Source organism: Jatropha curcas, chromosome 6 (genome assembly GCF_041381405.1).
Source record: "Jatropha curcas cultivar XTBG-Jc1 chromosome 6, XTBG_Jcur_1.0, whole genome shotgun sequence".
Taxonomy (NCBI): Eukaryota; Viridiplantae; Streptophyta; class Magnoliopsida; order Malpighiales; family Euphorbiaceae; genus Jatropha; species Jatropha curcas.
The window spans coordinates 307,929-326,931 of record NC_143156.1 but is presented as its reverse complement, the minus strand read 5'-3'; the positions used below and the strand labels follow the sequence as shown (position 1 = coordinate 326,931).

Sequence of the window (19,003 nt, the reverse complement as noted above, 5' to 3'; positions counted from 1 at the left end):
TAAGTACCTTAATTCCCTTATGGAGTCATTAACTCCTTCTCAGATTATAGAATCTCCCATTAAACAAAAATCATTATTTGTAATTCACATACCATCGAGTGTGCAACAATTATTTTAAATATCAAAAGGCTAAATACCATTAGATTTAATTCTTACTTGTACCATATTAAACCATAAGATGCCACAATCCACACAATATCCTTTACTAAGTACATAAAGATTAGAGTACTTTATCTCTTACTAAGAATCACAATTTACTTTTCTTATAATCACAATAATTTATATTATTCCCTATATTCATACCCTTGAAAAGAAATAGCTGATGAATGCTACAATACACTTTTCTTCACCAAGCAGTAATTAATTCTCATAATTAAAAATCACTTGGTATAATAATTCCACCAATGTTATTCTTTATGAAAAATACTCATCACCAATTATTATAGCAAATCACACCAAATCCTTTAATATTTAAACCTTATAAAAATTAGTTATGTATTTATACTAATTAATGTAACTATTCCATCCAGAAAAATATTTATCTCCACAGTTCTAATAAATTCCACCAACCATATCATGTAAACTTCATCAAATAAATACGCTAAAATCAATACCCTCATTAAATAGATCCTAATGTCCTTGACCCCGAATCATCTAACTCTTTTATCAATTAAGACTAGCAGCCCATTCTCAATATACCCCTGCTATACGTACACATATATACAAATCTATGCAATTTCAAGCATGTATTCCACAGTCAACATATATTAAATAACACTAGCATGCTTTTATTATTTACTTCAACCTATTAAGCACATATCACTTATCCTCTTATCTAAATGTTATTCCATAGGAGAAAATTTAAATTTTTAAGCTAAGGACACAGTTTCCATTAGAAAGAGTACACTGGTTGATCAGGCCACTGCACTTCCTTCTAATTTCTTCTGTGTTTCAAAGCTTTAACTAACCTTTAAAATATCATTATTTATAGATATAATTATCTTTCACCATTTATTTATCTATTTATTTATTCTTATTATTTATTTTATTTATGATTCTGTGACTGTCTTAGTGCACAGTGCGTCCACCTGCACCAAGACCGTCTCCTATTTAGTGTCTCTCCTTTGTTGGTTACGGCCGATCCCAACGTAGGAGTTTTATATTCAATTTCTTATGTTCCGCAATTGATTCCTAAGGCCCAACTTAATGCTCTGATACCAACTTTGTCACGACCCGTTTCCGTGGGCCGGACCGGCACTAGGACCTGGGTGGGCTTAAGGCCCCCAAAGCCCGTAGTAAGCCTAACTTATTTAAATCTTACATTCTATTCATAATTATGGATTCAGGCCCAATAATTTATTTCACAAATATATATCCAAAGTACAACCCACATAATAAATGTCTATACTCTATTTGATCATTTACAACCCAGTTGGAATACAATTGCGGAACTCTACCTGTACATTTACTTCATTATTTTCTCATTAACAGTCTTCTATAATTAATGTTTCAACTCCATAGGACTTTCTTCTATTACCTGAAAAAAAATAAGTAGGCAGGGGTGAGCGCCAAACTCAATGAGTAGGGTTAGATAACCCTCTCACCCCACACAATCACACAGATGCTAAAATATTTTTATCTGATCACCGATTTAGTATATGATCATGCAGTTTATCACACAAATGGCAATACAACAGCAATCACAATTATTATCACCTTCATATAATCACATCACGTGGAAATTAGTCAGTGGCGTCACCTAAACCCCCGACGAGCCGTCCTCTCAAACAGCCCATCCTCTCAAACGTGTGCACCCGGGGAGCCAATCCCCCATATCTGGCCGACCGGTCTAATCCTCACTTGACCAGTCCTCTCAGTAATTTATTTTACATTCTCTCTTTTCTTTTCCATATCATCCATATCATATCATCAGGTGCACACGGGGGCGCCGATCTCCCATTTACCCGGCCGACGGTCCAAATTTCACAATTTCATCATAATCAGGATCCATATTTTATCGACCGTCCTCACAAACCCATGGTGACCCACTTCATCCCAATTCCACACAAACAAAGCACAGTATAATAACAGCACAAATAATCAAACAATTTTTAATATCAACAACTAGTGCATCACAGTATGATAATTCAACAAAATAATGCATGATAACATTTAGCCGTGAATGCATGAATGCAGGCGGATGATACTAGTTATCTAACACTACTCACAGTTCTTTATTGTCCTTTAAAAGGACTGCCTTTTTAGCCACATGCTTCCAGCTTTTGTCCTCGCATTTTTTAATTTTTATAATCCTCTAAAATAAACAAGAAAATTCTAAGTAAGAATTCTAATTCGGAAAATTATATTTCACATTCGTTTATTAGTTTTGATTACCAGTCATTTAATTCACTTATTAAATTAAACTATATATTTATTCTAATTTATCAACTTTAAATAAAAGGTTAAGTAATATTTTATAATAATACTAATAAGAATACTAATATTAATAATAATAATAGTATTAATAAGAATAATATGATTGATAATATAATATTACTAACAATAATAATTTAATTCGTACTATCTATTAGAGTTCTAAAAATAATCTAATTCCTACCGAAATTTCGGCAGCATCTCCCCTAAAAGTTGGACTATCCTCCTGTTAAAATATCAACAATTTATCAAATATTCAATCCATACGGCCCATCCGTCGGGCAATTAATCAAACAACATTTTCCCATCCTCCTTCAATCTCAACATCACCACACAATCCAAATTATACATTACAATAACATTATATTTAAACTACCTTAATTAAATCAATACTAAAATTATAAAACTGTTAACTACTCACAATTATCAAATTAAATTAACCAAATTACTTAACTACAAATAATAAAATTAATTTAATTAACTAGCATTACTAACATTAACTTAACTAAACTAATTGACTACAAGTAATAAAATTAATTTCATTAACTAATATTTCTAAATTAATTAACTTCAAATAATAAAATTAATTTAATTAACTAATATTACCAACATTAACTAAATCGACTAAAATTATTAAAATTAATCTAACTAAACTAAATCAATTAACTAAATAAATTAACTAAATAAATTCAAGAACCCTAACTTAACTAAATAAATTACCTACAAACAATTAATTTCATTCTCTAAAACTAAATTATACCTAATATATTGTTGCCGGAATTCGATTAACCGGAAATGGGGCTGGTGGCCGGAGGTCGACTGGCGGTGTGGAGAGAGGCGGCGAGGGCTGGGCGGCGCGCAGTGGATCTGCTGTTTCTCGCCAGTCACACAGAGATAGACGCAGGGAAGAAGGAAGGAGAAGAAAAGAAAAGAAAAGAAAAGAAAAGAAAGAAAGAAAGAAGAAAAGGAAGAAAGGAGGAGGAGGTGGTGGTGCGGTGGTGGGCTGGAGGTGGCGCAGAAATGGTGGGTGAGAAATGAAGGTGCAGCGCTGGATATAAAAAAAAAAAAAAAAGAATTTTCTAGATGGTTTGGGTCGAACCAATTCGGTTCGATTCGATTCGGCCCAAATCATCGATTTTTAACTGGTTTTCAGCTTTTTCAATCGGTTTTCGATCCGGTTTCTCACAGTATTCGCACTAAAATATTAATATTAATTTCCAGGCTGTTGATTCATTAAATTTAATTGGAAAATCTTTGAAAATAAAAATTCGGGTTGTTTCAGTATTTCCAAGTGAAATTTTTTCGTAAGGTTAAGAATTCGAGATTTGAAATTACTGCTATTTAGAAAATTTTATCTGAATGTTAAAAATTTTAAAAAGGCTGATATAATTTTAAAAATTTTTTATCACTAGTGCAAAACTTTCATCGAGATCTTAATTAATTAGAGGTTTGATTCCAAAATAAATTTGGGATTGAAAATAAAATTGATTTTGATTCCTCTACAAGTGAAAATAAATTTGAATTTTAGTTTTAAATTAGGTGGAAATGACTTCGAATTGATCAGAAAAAATGGCAAAAATCAAATGAAAATATATTAAAACCGACTAGAATTGAAATTATGAGGATTAATTTTGATTCTGAATTTTAAAATTAGGGTACCAATACTGATAATTTCGATATGGATTTTGGTTTTAGTTAAAAAATTATATATTATGTATAAATAATATTATATCATTTATCAAAATACAAAATTTACATTTTCCATGAGAAAATAATTGAGTAATTTAAATTTGTTTTATTGAAATTAATATAAAATAATATAGAATCATATTAAAATTAATTTTTTTTTATTTATAAAAAAGTACAAAGGATGATTTAAATATTGATAAGGCGCCTATTTTATGACATGGAAAAGTAAAATTTTTATTTATTTTTTCAATATTTACTTAAATTTTTTAATAATATATTAAAACAACTAAGGTCCAAGCCCAACAAAATTGGGCTTCAACCTTGAACGTTCACCCACTATATGATTGCAGGCTGTGACAGTCTCACTCTCTGCTTCTTTCTCAAACAAATGGTATGCAATCAAAATAAGAAGTTCGCCGCCTCACAGCCACTTCTGTTCCCCTCCTAAAACCTCAGCCCCTCTGTGTCTCTCTTTAAAGCCGCAACCTTTCTCTCTACACTTTTTCATATATATTCATCTAATCATATATATTTATCTGCCCATATATGTGTCTATTTATGTGTATTTGCTTCTTGTTGTAATATTCAACAAGAGCTGCGATTGGATTGAAGCTTATTGGGTAATTATATTATTGTGTTACTTGCTTATCTGTCATACCTCTGTTTGCTTTCTGAGATGAAATTTCTTTCATTTTCTGCTTGTTTTGCCTTTAATAGAATTCTAAAACCTATTGAATTAAGCTCAAGATATAAAGTTGTAGCTGTTTTCAGCTTTACGTGATTGAAGTTCTGGGATTTTGGGTTCTAGGTTAATTTCTGTTCGGGTTTATTTTTTGGATTCTTGTTTGTATTGTCATTTGGTGTTTCGTATCGCTGTTTGCTGGTGAAAGTTTGACTTTTGCCCTTGGAGCTCGATTCTTTGTTAGTGGTTACGTTTGTTGTTGGTTTGTAAAGTTTTGGATTTTGAGTCGTGGGCATATTATTTGCATGTGCTCATATGTATAATGTATGCTTTTACACATAAGCTGACAATGGTGTAAGCTTTTTAAATCAATCTTAATTGGTTACAGTTTGGCGTTCAGTTCTACCTTAGAATGAAAGCGGAATGTGAATTTTATTTGATAGAAAGAATGCAATTGTGTATAAATGTGATGTAATTGTTAGCTGGTTTTTTTCTTTCTTTCTTCTTTCTCCTTGACCTAGTGCTTGATCATTTAAATCTTTTACGAGTTAAACTGCTTCTGTGTTTTGAGATTATAGGGTAAACTCTTAGATTTTGTGTTAAATCTTAATGAACAAATCTTGCTACCGTCGTTTAGTTTTCCCAGTCTTAGAATTTGTTTATCCTTGGATGTAATATGATCTTTTAAAAGTTTTGGAATTAGGGAGTGAAATGGCGGGGAAATCTAATAAAGGGAAGAGCCGGAGGGGTTCAAATAACGCAACTAATTCTTCAGAGTCAGTGGTATCTGCCAGTGCTCCTGTGAAAGATAACCTAGCTGCTTCTGAGTCTGCCAAAGTTGATTCAAATGGAGCACCAGCTGTTAGTGAATCAACTAACGCCATACCAGATGGCAAGGAGCCTGAAAGAGCAAATTTGGCAAATGAACCAAAGCAAGGTAATTTTGGTTTCATTATTTTTTATTATATGCTTTCTTGGAACTTGATTAAATATATATATTTTTTTAATTTTTGGCCCCGAAATCATCGGTTATGTAGTTTTAGAAGAGGCTGCAAACTTAGCAATGTACTTTATTGTTTTGTAATTTATTGGCTGTGACAGTTTGTTTTATGTCCAGTCTCCCATGGAGGGGTCCTGTCCTTCGCTGGCTTTGAAATCCTAGTATTTATTAAAAGAAACTTAAAAATGCAAATAAATGAACTTCCTGATTTTTGAATGGCACTAATCCATCCAAATGGGATTCCCACCCAGGCAACATTCTCAACCAATTTAATCTATGAAGAGTATATTTCCATTTTTATAAGTTTATTTACCAAATTAGAGGTAATTAGAACGCTAGAAATTTCTTCTAGATATCATTCTGTTATCTTCTAAATATAAGGTAGTGACCAGCAGTTCAGCTATATTGCTTCTCGTTAGCCAATGCAACTCATCACAATGTTGTTCACTTTTTTTAAAATTACTTGGCTCGAATGCTATAGATATTGGTATGCAGACTTATTCTGCTCTTCCATATGTCTGATTTGGTGTTTCCCCCAATGAGTGCAGGTGAGCTTCATCTTTATCCTGTCTCTGTCAAAACTCAAAGTGGTGAGAAGCTGGAGTTACAGGTGAGCTAACTCAATCTTGTTGCAATCTCAATTTCGATATGTATATATTTCTTTTTATGTCATGCTTTTGTGCCATCCCAATCTCTTAATTTATTTGTATTCAGATACATTTTTCTTTTTTTTGGGGTTGGGGGGTTGGGGAGGGAAATAATTCTCTGCGCTTCAGGTGTCCTTGTTCTATTTACAATAAAATGAATTCATGAATAATGTAAATTGCAGTTGAACCCTGGAGATTCTGTCATGGATATAAGACAATTCCTCCTTGATGCTCCTGAAACATGTTTCTTCACATGCTATGACTTGTTGCTGCGCACGAAGGATGGTTCAACTCATCAGCTTGAAGATTATAATGAAATCTCTGAAGTAGCTGATATCACTACTGGTGGTTGTTCCTTGGAGATGGTTGCTGGTATGTTAACTCCACTTTCTCTCATCTTAGGTACTAAAGATCCGTTTGTGTATTCTAACATGGAAACCTTTTTGGTAGCTCCTTATGATGATAGATCAATCAGGGCTCACGTTCACCGCACCAGAGAATTGCTTTCACTTTCCACGCTCCATGCTTCACTGTCAACATCACTTGCATTAGAGTATGAGACAACACAAAACAAGGCTTCAGGCTCAGGTGGCTTCTGATATTCATCCTGCAACACTTTTTTTTTTCTTGCATATATTCAATCCTCCTTTTGTTCTCAAAGATATTCATATGACAAGTATACATTTGAATATAATCTAGATACTGTAAAAACTGAGGTCCCTGATCTTGATGGGCTGGGATTCATGGAGGATGTTACTGGCTCGCTTGGAAAGTTGCTATCATCTCCATCGAAAGAAATCAAGTGCGTGGAGAGTATTGTGTACTCATCATTTAATCCTCCCCCAAGCTATAGGAGGTCTGCATGGCACTATCTCTGTTTTTCATTTATTTATTTTGACTATGTTATATGCAGTTTATGCATAAGCAAGATAAAAAACATGCTTTTTTTATGCCTCTTCAGGCTGCTTGGAGATCTAATATATTTGGATATAGTGACATTAGAAGGTAACAAATATTGTATAACTGGAACAACCAAAACTTTCTATGTCAATTCAAGTACCGGCAATGTCCTTGACCCAAGGCCGAATAAAGCTACTTCTGAAGCAACAACTCTTATTGGAGTCCTGCAAAAAATTAGCTCCAAGTTCAAAAAAGGTAAAGGAAAATAGTTGAGAAGCTTTGCAGTTTGTGGAGCTTGAAATATTTTTAGCATTTGTTTGACTGGTTTATTTTTTTCCCTTAATATCAAATGTTATTATTTTGAAGCTTTTCGAGAAATTTTGGAGAAAAAGGCCTCTGCACATCCTTTTGAAAATGTTCAATCTCTTCTGCCACCAAATTCATGGCTAGGATTATACCCAGTTCCTGGTAAGCTTGACTTCCCAAGCTTTAATCTCTACATTAATGATATTAGGCTTCTGAGTTGTTGAAATCATGTTGCTTTTGAGTCTCCTTCCTGATGATTTCTTAAAAAATTGAACTCCCAAGTTCTTGGTCATTGTCATATATGTTTTGGTGTTTGAGCCACTTTAGATGATTGGTACTTGCTATTAGTTTTAGCATGAATTTTCTTATCATTAGAGTTTCCTTTCCAATATATCATTTTTTTTTTAGAACACTAATAAATTTTCATTCATCTTCAATGATTTAACCAAGATCTTGCTTTCCATATCTGGCTTTAAACTCGAAGTTACGTCATACTTTATATTGTTATCTCATTGGATTAGATTATGAATACTGTTCATACATTCAGATGTTTTAGTTTATTTTACGAAAGCAAATCAGTTGTGCTAGATGTTTATTTGCCATTTGATGTTCGCCTCAAGTGATCATAAGGAGCTTCTCTTGTCAGATCACAGACGTGATGCAGCCAGAGCAGAGGAATCACTGACTCTTTCGTATGGTAGTGAGTTGATTGGCATGCAAAGAGATTGGAACGAGGAGTTGCAATCATGTCGAGAGTTTCCCCATACGACGCCTCAAGAAAGGTTTTTTTTTTTTCTTTTCTTTCTTTTCCTTTTTTTTTTTTTTTTTTTGTTTTAATCTCAGTTCAGATAGTGTTTAAAGTGATAAATATTTTGCAGTTCAGAGAACATACATTTTCTATTATTTGGTTTCACTTTGGCCATCGTTATCAGGTTAAATTTGTTGCAGGATCTTGCGGGATAGGGCTCTCTACAAAGTCACTTCTGATTTTGTTGATGCAGCAATTAGCGGTGCCATAGGAGTCATCAGTAGATGTATCCCCCCAATTAATCCAACTGATCCAGAGTGCTTTCACATGTTAGTGGGACCTTGAATATGTTTTGAATTTCTGTTTACTTTTTTTGAGAACCTCACCTCGCTTGTCTTCATACTCCTTGATTAGGCATTATAATAGATGTTTTGCTACTGTTGTTTTTGAATGATTATGAGCCATGCTAATTGGAATTTATATAGAATTTGTGTTTAACCATTTTTTGTTTAGTAGTTTTTCTTCATAACTGCTTGTAGTGACTTGGTGCGTTTTGTTTCTAGGTACGTTCACAACAATATATTCTTCAGTTTTGCTGTGGATGCTGACCTTGAACAGCTATCCAAGAAACATAGTGTAGATTTTAATTCAAAGACACAGAATGTTGCATCTTCACTAAATCCATCAGAAAAGGTTGCAACTGATTTGACAGATGGGGCTGGTAGATTGTCCAATGGGCAATGTGAGGGATCAGCTACAGGAGAAGGTAATGGTGTTCTAGAATCAAGTCAATTATCTTCTGAAAGCCAGCTAGCTGAGAGTGAGCAGGCTACATATGCTTCTGCAAACAATGATCTGAAAGGCACCAAGGCCTACCAGGAAGCTGATGTCCCTGGACTTTATAACCTTGCCATGGCTATAATCGATTACAGAGGTCATAGAGTGGTGGCTCAGGTCTGCATTAAAGATGAAAACTTCTCCCATTATTGTCTCTCATGCACATTCCAATTTCTAGATATGCATCAAATATTTTACATATATTTTCATTGAAATATGATTACAAATAACTATATTTTTTATGAAATTGTCATTATTGTTTTATCAATCTTGTCTACTGTTTGCCAATATGGATTATAAGACCATATTTACTACTGAAGTTTACTCTTTGGAACCTTTGATATCTATCTTTCTTGCCTCCAATTGAGTTTGTTTTTTATATATTTTCATGCTTAGAGTTGTCAAAGATTTTACTATCCATGTTCTCATTTAATTCTTTATGCATTCTGCTGTAGAGTGTTTTACCTGGCATTCTTCAAGGGGATAAATCAGACTCCCTTCTGTATGGTTCTGTTGACAATGGCAAGAAAATATGCTGGAATGAAGATTTTCATTCCAAGGTGAGATAGAAGTTAATTATCATGTTATGCATTTAAAATTGCAACAATAAATTGAGCATAACTGCTAGGTTTATTAATTGCTTTATCATCCCTGTGAGAGTATATTTTTATTTTCCGAGTCATGAACATGAATCTCTTGAAATATTTTCCATTTAAGGTGTAGCTTTATTGTTTCTAGGTTCTTGGTTACCATATATCAATTAAATTTGTTTCTTATGGAAGAACTTATATGTCTTTAGGTGCTTGAAGCAGCCAAACGCCTCCATCTAAAGGAACATGAGGTTGTAGATGGATCTGGAAATGTTTTCAAATTAGCTGCGCCAGTAGAGTGCAAGGGCATTGTGGGTAGTGATGACAGGTGATTTATCCTGTTATCTTTATTTTTCTCTTTCAGTTTGCTGATTTTTTTCGTGCTTCTCTTCATCCTACTCGCATATGTATCATGAACTCAACAACTGCCTGACTTGAGTGCTAGCATTCTTCTGTAGACTTTAGTTGTGTTCAATTTTTTGCAAAAAGCTAAATATGAGGGAAATTTACTACAGAATGTGCATATATAAAGTGTGAAATGTCTTCTGTCTATTGTGTAGCTTTCAATTCAAATTTTAGCTTCTTAATGAGTGAACAAGTTTCTGGATCCATAACTGTTGTGCTTTGGGTTTAGGCTCAGGTGTAACGCATCTGTTGGATTAGATTGCTTCTAAAGTCTGTATTGCCTTATGCCTAATGTTCCCATCTTCTTGGGCTTCTCATTATTTGAATTCTAGGCATTATCTGCTGGACTTGATGAGAGTAACTCCTCGTGATTCAAACTACACTGGACCTGGATCCCGATTTTGCATCTTGAGACCAGAACTAATTGCTGCCTTTTGCCAGGTGTGTTGCTATTTACCTGTATTGAGTCAATGTTTGGTTGATTGATTTCCCATGTTATATTGCTTATGTTATTTTGTCTTCGTGGAGAAGGCTGAAGCTGTAAAGAAATCAAAGGGTAGGTCTAAATCTGAAGGAGAGGCTCATGCAACTGAAGAGTCTTCAGAAGTTACTGGAGCTGATGAACAGGTGAAACCTGATGCAAACATTCCCTCAGCTTCTGCTGCCAGTCAGGTAAGTATGCATATGTTGATCTTGTATTTTTGGTGCTTCCCCTTAAAACTCATCATCTGTTGCATGCTCTAGAGAGTACTGGTCGTATCCTTTTACTTATTGTGGTTGTACGTCTCATCTCACAAAATTGCACCTCCCTTAACTTTGCCAAGTTATGTTTGGTCTGATAGTCGGTCTCTTGTGGTGATAGATCGTGCATTTAACTGTAATAAGATATTCTATTTGCCAGGGTAGTTGAAGCAACAGTAATTTCAAACTACAAAGTTGTTTTATTGATGCATATGATTGGATTGATTCTTGTTGTGGAACTGTCTGGTGTTACTAAGGTCACCTTCCAAAATCTAGAATTTTGCTGCTTTTGCTATTCAGGGTGTCCAGCAGCTATCTTGTGCATTTTCTTACCCATAGCATAAGGCTCAAGCCACACTATGGGCTGCTGAAAATCCTGAATAGTAATTCAGAATTTTCTTACCCATAGTAATTTAGGGTTTTCCACTTTTCTTCCCTATAGTAATGAATGGCTGCAGGAGCCTAGGTGCTAGCCTGTAGGTGAATGCGGGTGCCCAAGCGAGGTGGGGCACAAACAAAAAACATGCATAAATCTGAAAGTTATATTTTAAGATATTGGGAAAAAAAAATCAGAAACACATGGAAAAAGGACACATAAATTAGAAAAAAAAAAGTCAGCATTATAACGGCGTAATTTTAGGGTATTGTAGTTAAGAGAGAAAGGAGTAGAATTAAGAACATGGGGAAAATATAGAAGAAAGGAAATAGAAAGTAGATATAGGAAGAGAAATTGAAAGAGAGGCTACTGGCTGGAGGCTGGTTTGCAGGATGCGACTGCAAGATGGAGGAGTGATGGAGGATTGTAGAACACATTACTGGTTTATGCGTTGCAATCTGTTTCTTATGCTAGCTAGACAAGTTTATATTGAAAGAAAATCGTAGGTGACTGTTCAAGAAAAAAAAGATACAGAGAGGGCGCACAAGAAAACTGTGCACCTCTACCCAGAGGTGATAGCCTCTGTGAGGTTGCTCGCCAGCGGACATTCGAGGCGCAAAAGTAAAAATGGAAAAAAAAAAAAAATCAAGTTTACAAGCATCTATGAAAAAAAACTGTGCACCTCTACCCAGAGGTGATAGCTTCTGTGAGGTTGCTCGCCAGCGGACATTCGAGGCGCAAAAGTAAAAATGGAAAAAAAAAAAAAATCAAGTTTACAAGCATCTATGAAAAAACTTGTTCTGTTCTTATTCCCTATTTCTTAAGATGTTGAAGTACATCTTGAAGTAGTGTGAAACTAAGTTGTGTGATAAGATACAAGCATATTTATCTGTTCAAAGTATATAATGATGAACAGATCCTTTCTGTGAATTCATACTAGCAATTTACTGAAATTTTTTGGTTTCTCACTTCCTTATCGGTCTACAGGAGATGATACAAGAGGGAAAGGTTGAAACTGTTGAAGAATGTGCTTCTGTTCCTTCGGTAAAAACTGAAACAAATGATGAAATACTTTTCAATCCTAACGTTTTTACCGAGTTTAAGCTAGATGGGAGTCCAGAGGTGAGTTTTTTGCCAGGAGTTTTTTCCCTATTTAATGGCCTTTGAAACTAAAATTATCATGATATTGTTATTTTCCTTTGTCATTCACTAGGAGATAGCAAAGGATGAAGAGAATGTGAGGAAAGCTAGTTCATATCTAGCTGATACTGTGCTTCCTAAGTTCATCCAAGATCTTTGCACCCTTGAAGTGTCACCTATGGATGGGCAGACTCTTACTGAAGCTCTACATGCTCATGGAATTAACGTGCGCTACATTGGAAGGGTAAACTTGTAGTTTTAATTAATGGCTATGTGGTAACACTGCTTCATGCATTCTGATTAATGAGGAGTGTTTGGTGGAATTAGAATCGAGCCATATACATTCCCTATCTATCCATCTTTTTTATCAAGTTATAGCTTTTGACTCAAGGTAATAGATCATATCTTCAGGTTGCTGAAGGGACAAAACATTTACCTCATTTATGGGATCTTTGTTCTAACGAAATCGTAGTCAGATCTGCTAAGCACATCCTCAAGGTGATCATCTCTATCTTACTCATTTCAACATCTCATTATTTTTATCAGCAGCTTGTAGCTCTGTCTTGTAATTCCAGTCACATGCCTTCAATTTTGTGCTTCTGATGACTAGTGATTTACTGTGATTATAATATTTTCTGATGACACAGGATGTATTGAGAGATACAGAGGATCATGATCTTGGGCCAGTAATCTCACATTTTTTCAACTGCTTGTTTGGAAATTGTCAAGCTGTTGGTGTAAAAATGGCTGCTAATAGTTCACATCCAAGGACACAAAAGAAAGTATGTTCGAGATAGTTTCATGATTTATTTTAGTTTGATCAGGGAATGATTTTCAGTTCTAAGTTCTTATCAGTTAATGCTTGATTTGCAAGGTGATTTTGCATTCTGATAAAACTAGTTCAACTAACAGCGGTCCTATGATTTGTTCCATGTGATTTTTTTATTTAATAATAATGAAGAAATAAGGAATAAAAAGAAATGAATCGCTTGGATCGTATATCTTATTGGAAGAGTTAAGTGATTGAAGTTGGTTATGTTTAAATACTTGCAGGAAAGCAACCATCAATCTTCAGGAAAATCTAGGGGCCAAACAAGGTGGAAAGGAGCATCTGCAAGAAAGAATCAAACCTCATATACAAATATTAATTCAGAGACAGTATGGTCTGACATTCGGGAGTTCACAAAACTCAAATATCAGGTATCGTTTACCATTAACTTGAGTGTAGGTCCTCTACTTGAGCAATGAACATTCACATAATTGTAAAGGTTGATTTTAATGGACAGTTGGGGAAAAGTTGGGATCGTACTGTTAGTTATGAATTCTATTTCCTTTTATGTCAGGCAGTCATTCATGCTGCACAACATTTCATGTGATTGTTTTTGTCGAATAGCATAATATGTTGAAACTGAATTTCCTTCTTTGCCTAGTTTGAATTGCCAGAGGATGCAAGGTCACGAGTAAAGAAGGTTTCAGTCATACGTAATCTTTGCCTGAAGGTAATTTGATCTTATCTTCATCAATTGATATGTGAATATGAAAATTCTGGTTGGAATGTTATCTTGAACATTTGTATTGTGTGCATTTTCATCCTGTGCTTGTTGAAATGCTTATCTTCAAAATGTGGTATGCATAGAAAGTCTTACTAATGTTTTCTACTGGAGAAAAGCTTGCCTTAACATCATGGCTGCTTATTATATTTATTACTGCTAATTCACAATAAAATTTGCCCTCGAAGTGAGCTTATATTTCTAAGCAAGGAATAATTTGATTTTATGTGGTTTCCTCAATAGGTGGGAGTCTCTGTTGCAGCTCGCAAATACGATCTTAATGCTGCAACACCTTTCCAAACTTCAGATATCTTAGATCTCCAACCTGTGGTGAAGCACTCAGTTCCAGTGTGTTCAGAAGCTAAGGATCTTGTGGAAACAGGGAAAGTTCAATTGGCTGAGGTATGCTCTATACTAGCTAGCAAGTGTTACGTGATTGGCACATCAGAGTCATTCATTATTTAAAAAAATTATAATATATATAAAAGTAAGATGGGGAAAAAAGAACATTGGGATTGGTAAAAATATCTCTACTAAATTTCATTGGTTAAAAAAAAAATAAAGGTAATTATTTGTAATAGTTCGTAATATGATCTTCAATTTGATTAGTTATGCTTGTTTCCTATTTAAATTAAAATCCTATTGACTTAAAAATAAATAATAATAAATCAATATTTTAACAAAATTCTGTTAAAAATGAATTTTTATATTTTTGAAAATAATAAAATAAATATAGTTATGCATATATATATATATATATATATATATATATATATATATATATATATATATATATATATATTTATATATGAAAACTTAGTAATAGTTGAATCTCAGACTTAATAATCAAAATGCCATGTTCTTAATGGGGTAAGAGATATATTGTGCATTTTTTGCATTATCTCTCTCAGTGACTTATTATGATCTTTATTATCTCTAAAAAGACACGATAAACTTTATATAAAAACTAAAAATTGCATAATAAAATATATAACAAGTAACTAGAACAAGTAACAATCTGTATATATTAAAGGCCAAAAACTTATTACTGTATGAGGTGCTAATGAAACCATGTTGTTACTTGAAAAAATTCAGCCATGGTATTTGTTTAGTAATAAACAACTAGATTTTTGAGTTATACTGAAGTTCAAGCACATATTAATTTGGGTAAAGATGATGGGAATGCCTTGGAGTTTTTATTGTCCCTATTTTAAGTTCTAGTCTTGCATGATTTTATGGATTTCAACTTATGAGCATGAAAAGCCTGGTATATGTTTTTCTTTTTTGTGTGCTGTAAACAACTCTATAGCAAATAATGTAGGATATAGAATATAATCTTGAAAGGGTAGCACTTTCTTTTTTTAATTATTGATTTTTTTTTTTTTCTGTTCAGGGTTTGCTTAGTGAAGCCTATACATTATTCTCCGAGGCATTTTCCATTCTTCAACAGGTATGCTTTTCCATATTCTTTATTTTCCCTTGAAGAAGTCGTCAGTCATCATGTGCTCATTATTTTTTTTAATGACTTTCAGGTGACTGGTCCAATGCATCGAGAGGTTGCCAACTGTTGTAGGTAGTATAATAACTCAATTATGGCGAAGCTTTTTAGTTACTTGTTCCATTCCCTTGATATAAGGGACAGCATCTAAGATTTTATTTGTCTTGAATTATTTGTTTTTTGTCTTGTATTTGTGATGTTGAAGGATGCTATTCTTCATAGCTTGTAGCTAATTCCTATATGGCAAATGATTGTCTGTTCATTCATTCATAATTCACGTTTTTTAGGTACCTTGCCATGGTTTTGTATCATGCTGGAGATATGGCTGGAGCAATAATACAACAGCACAAGGAATTAATCATAAATGAACGTTGCCTGGGATTAGACCACCCTGATACTGCTCACAGGTTTCCTTTCTTTGCTCTTCTATTCTTGAAAATAATTGAAATACTGCAGTTGTCTTTTCCCCTCTCTTTCTCTGTGATTTTAGCATAACTATTTTTTGATATCAAACACATATTAACCAGAGCAAGTTCATCTCCATGGACTTCGTTTTGTGGTGACACCAATGAAAGGGAAAATCTCTTTTCAATTACTATAAATTCGACCTAGCTGCATTTGAGATCCGGTTTATGTATTTAAAATGAATCTTACGTTGAGATAGGATTTATGTCAGCACTAGAGTGCTTTGTTAACCAACAAATTCCATGTGATGAAGCCTAGGGATCATCATTCATTTTGTGATCAATAAATAGTGAATGCATAAATTCACTCTTATACTTTACGTAAAAATCTTTAACACTCTCAACTTTTGTTTGACCCATTGAACATTTACAATTTATAAAATTGCACCTAATAAGTGCTTTAACTTGCAAAATTTTTCTATTCAATTTGTAAAATTAGATCAATAGATACTTGTTGGATAGTTGAAAAATGTGAAAATTATTGTTCCAAAAGTAGTAATAATCACACATTAAATCAATATTTTGTATTTAAAAGCCAAAAGCACCAAAAGCCATTATTGTTAGTGTCGAGAGGTGTATACTGTTACCAAAATTCATAGTTTTAAAGGGCGCTATAGTTCTTATGCAAAATTTGAGGTGCCACAAGATTCTTTGCATAAAGTACAGAAGATGAATTTATTTATTTGACCTTAGTAAATGGGATCCGTGCTGTCTGTATATATAATGAATATTTCTAGTGGACAGGAGTTCTAGATTTATTAATCATTCTAAATGCTTTCAAAGTGAAGATAGGTCATTTTCATCTCTGCGTTGACCATTTGGCAACATTAAGATCTCTGTTTGAATCGTTTTCTCATTTAATTTATAACTATGGAATTACAGCTATGGCAATATGGCTCTCTTCTACCATGGACTTAATCAGACAGAACTTGCACTTAGGCACATGTCTCGTGCACTGCTCTTACTGAGTTTGTCATCTGGCCCAGATCATCCTGATGTAGCTGCAACCTTTATAAATGTTGCAATGATGTACCAGGACATTGGGAAGATGAACACAGCTCTTCGCTATCTGCAAGAGGCTTTGAAAAAGAATGAAAGGCTTCTAGGAGAAGAGCATATCCAGACTGCTGTATGCTATCATGCTCTTGCTATTGCATTTAACTGCATGGGGGCATTCAAGCTCTCACACCAGGCATGTTATCTCTTATCACAAAATTTTCTTGTGCTATTTTAAAGATAAAGCTAACGACATATAATTGACTATAGCTTTTATTTTGCACAGCATGAGAAAAAAACTTATGATATACTTGTTAAGCAACTTGGTGAAGAGGACTCGAGAACGCGAGATTCCCATAACTGGATGAAGACATTTAAGATGCGTGAACTTCAGGTTGATGTGCAGTTGTAAAATATGCTTAGTTTTCAGTTTCTCTATCAATTTACCTCAACTTCTAGATTTTTTATTTGACAGTTGAATGCTCAAAAGCAGAAAGGCCAGGCTCTGAATGCAGCTTCTGCTCAGAAGGCAATTGATATCTTGAAGGTGTTCTCCCTTTTCTGTTATTTATTTTAATCAAATTTTGGGGTTATAAGATGGTTACATGTGACTGTTTGTGCACAATTAACCATTCTTGGTTTTAGCTGATTCAAGATTCAGGGTTCTGTCAGCTTTGTACAGCCCTTGTGTCTCTGATTGAATGCATAAGGTTAAATAGAACTTAGCCACTGCACATGCATTCTACTGGAGCTCATTATTTTGCATAGAAATTGCTGTTGCAATAGAATATAAACACCACCACCAAAGTCAACCAACTGTTTCTGTGATACACTCTATGCTTAATATGTTTCTGTTGAAGATAGTGATTCTAGGATCTGTGTGGCAGGCCCATCCTGACCTGATACAGGCATTCCAAGCTGCTGCTGCAGGAGGATCTGGGAGTTCGAATGCTTCCATCAACAAATCCCTTAATGCAGCAATAATTGGTGAGAATCTACCTCGGGGCAGAGGAGTAGATGAAAGGGCTGCTCGTGCAGCAGCAGAAGTTAGGAAGAAAGCAGCAGCTAGGGGCCTCTTGATTCGACCACATGGTGTTCCTGTTCAAGCTTTGCCACCACTTACACATCTCCTCAACATCATTAATTCAGGGATGACCCCTGATGCAGTTGACAATGAGGAGTCAAATGGTGTGAAGAAGGAAGCCAATGGTCAACCGTCTAATGAGCCTGTAGATGCACCAAAAGACCAAGTACCAGCAGAAGAAGATCAGGCTCCTGTTGGATTGGGCAAGGGCTTAGCATCTTTGGATACCAAGAAACAGAAAGCAAAACCAAAAGCTGCAGCTTGAAATTCTGGGCATTGATTTTGATCGGGTAGCAGCAAGGCTTATTTTTTACGTGAAAGTAGCAAGTTCTAATTAGTATGTGAGTTATCAACAGCCATAAAATGATATTTGGAGGTTGAAGAACAATGAGAGTTGCCAAAAGATACGTCATTTGCATTCTATTTTTTCCTCAATAAATAGGCTTGTAGGTTCAACGAGCATCCTTGGTTTAGCATGAACTGCAGAATAGATTTTCAAAGTAGTCTAATTAGGTACAGAATACAAATTGACGAAGTTGTCAGTGGATCAGTATTCTTGTACTTGTTTTTGCTTGATTTTGTTATAGTTGTTACATCCTTTGATCTGTTCACCGTTTTAAGTTAGACAACCTTCTCGATGGTGGCTGGTACTGTTACCTTTGTTTTGTAATGGAATCGTTCACCGATTTTCAATATCAGATCATTTTTCAGTTTTGGTCTGTTTCAAAATATAGTCCACTTATTATTATTTTTTTTTTTTTACATTATAGTTAATATTTGGATCGTCTATCATGCTCTTATCAAGTTTTATCTTATTTTCATATATCCTCATTAATTCATTCCTTTTCCTAAATCAATTTAACTTCAAATTCATATGTTATTTAATAAATAGCTTTATTGTTCCATTTTTTTTTCCT

General features: G+C 34.2%; 1 protein-coding gene and 1 long non-coding RNA gene across 3 annotated transcripts; one reads left to right on the top strand and one right to left on the bottom strand.

The window, feature by feature from the left end:
- Positions 1-1,322: 1,322 nt before the first annotated feature.
- Positions 1,323-3,504, bottom strand: LOC149495172 (uncharacterized). Its single transcript, XR_016321207.1, has 3 exons — positions 3,194-3,504; positions 2,229-2,314; positions 1,323-1,537 (listed from the first exon to the last, which is right to left on the bottom strand). It is a non-coding gene; the product is annotated as an uncharacterized LOC149495172 (long non-coding RNA).
- Positions 3,505-4,493: 989 nt separating this feature from the next.
- NOXY38 (tetratricopeptide repeat (TPR)-containing protein) lies at positions 4,494-18,815 on the top strand. 2 transcript variants are annotated; one of them, XM_089722567.1, is made up of 29 exons: positions 4,494-4,742; positions 5,508-5,741; positions 6,353-6,414; positions 6,634-6,823; positions 6,902-7,039; positions 7,151-7,307; positions 7,413-7,606; positions 7,718-7,819; positions 8,304-8,439; positions 8,606-8,734; positions 8,969-9,359; positions 9,698-9,802; positions 10,042-10,160; positions 10,570-10,678; positions 10,769-10,909; positions 12,342-12,476; positions 12,568-12,738; positions 12,906-12,992; positions 13,142-13,276; positions 13,548-13,694; positions 13,925-13,993; positions 14,288-14,446; positions 15,438-15,494; positions 15,577-15,617; positions 15,830-15,949; positions 16,889-17,198; positions 17,289-17,396; positions 17,478-17,549; positions 17,890-18,815. In XM_089722567.1, the coding sequence occupies exons 2-29, from the start codon at positions 5,516-5,518 to the stop codon at positions 18,349-18,351; spliced, it is 4,272 nt and encodes a 1,423-aa protein (XP_089578693.1). In that variant the 5' UTR covers positions 4,494-4,742; positions 5,508-5,515; the 3' UTR covers positions 18,352-18,815. The 2 variants fall into 2 exon arrangements, with proteins under 2 accessions (XP_089578693.1, XP_089578694.1); XM_089722568.1 differs by having other exon boundaries at positions 5,496-5,741.
- The last annotated feature ends 188 nt before the right edge of the window (positions 18,816-19,003 follow it).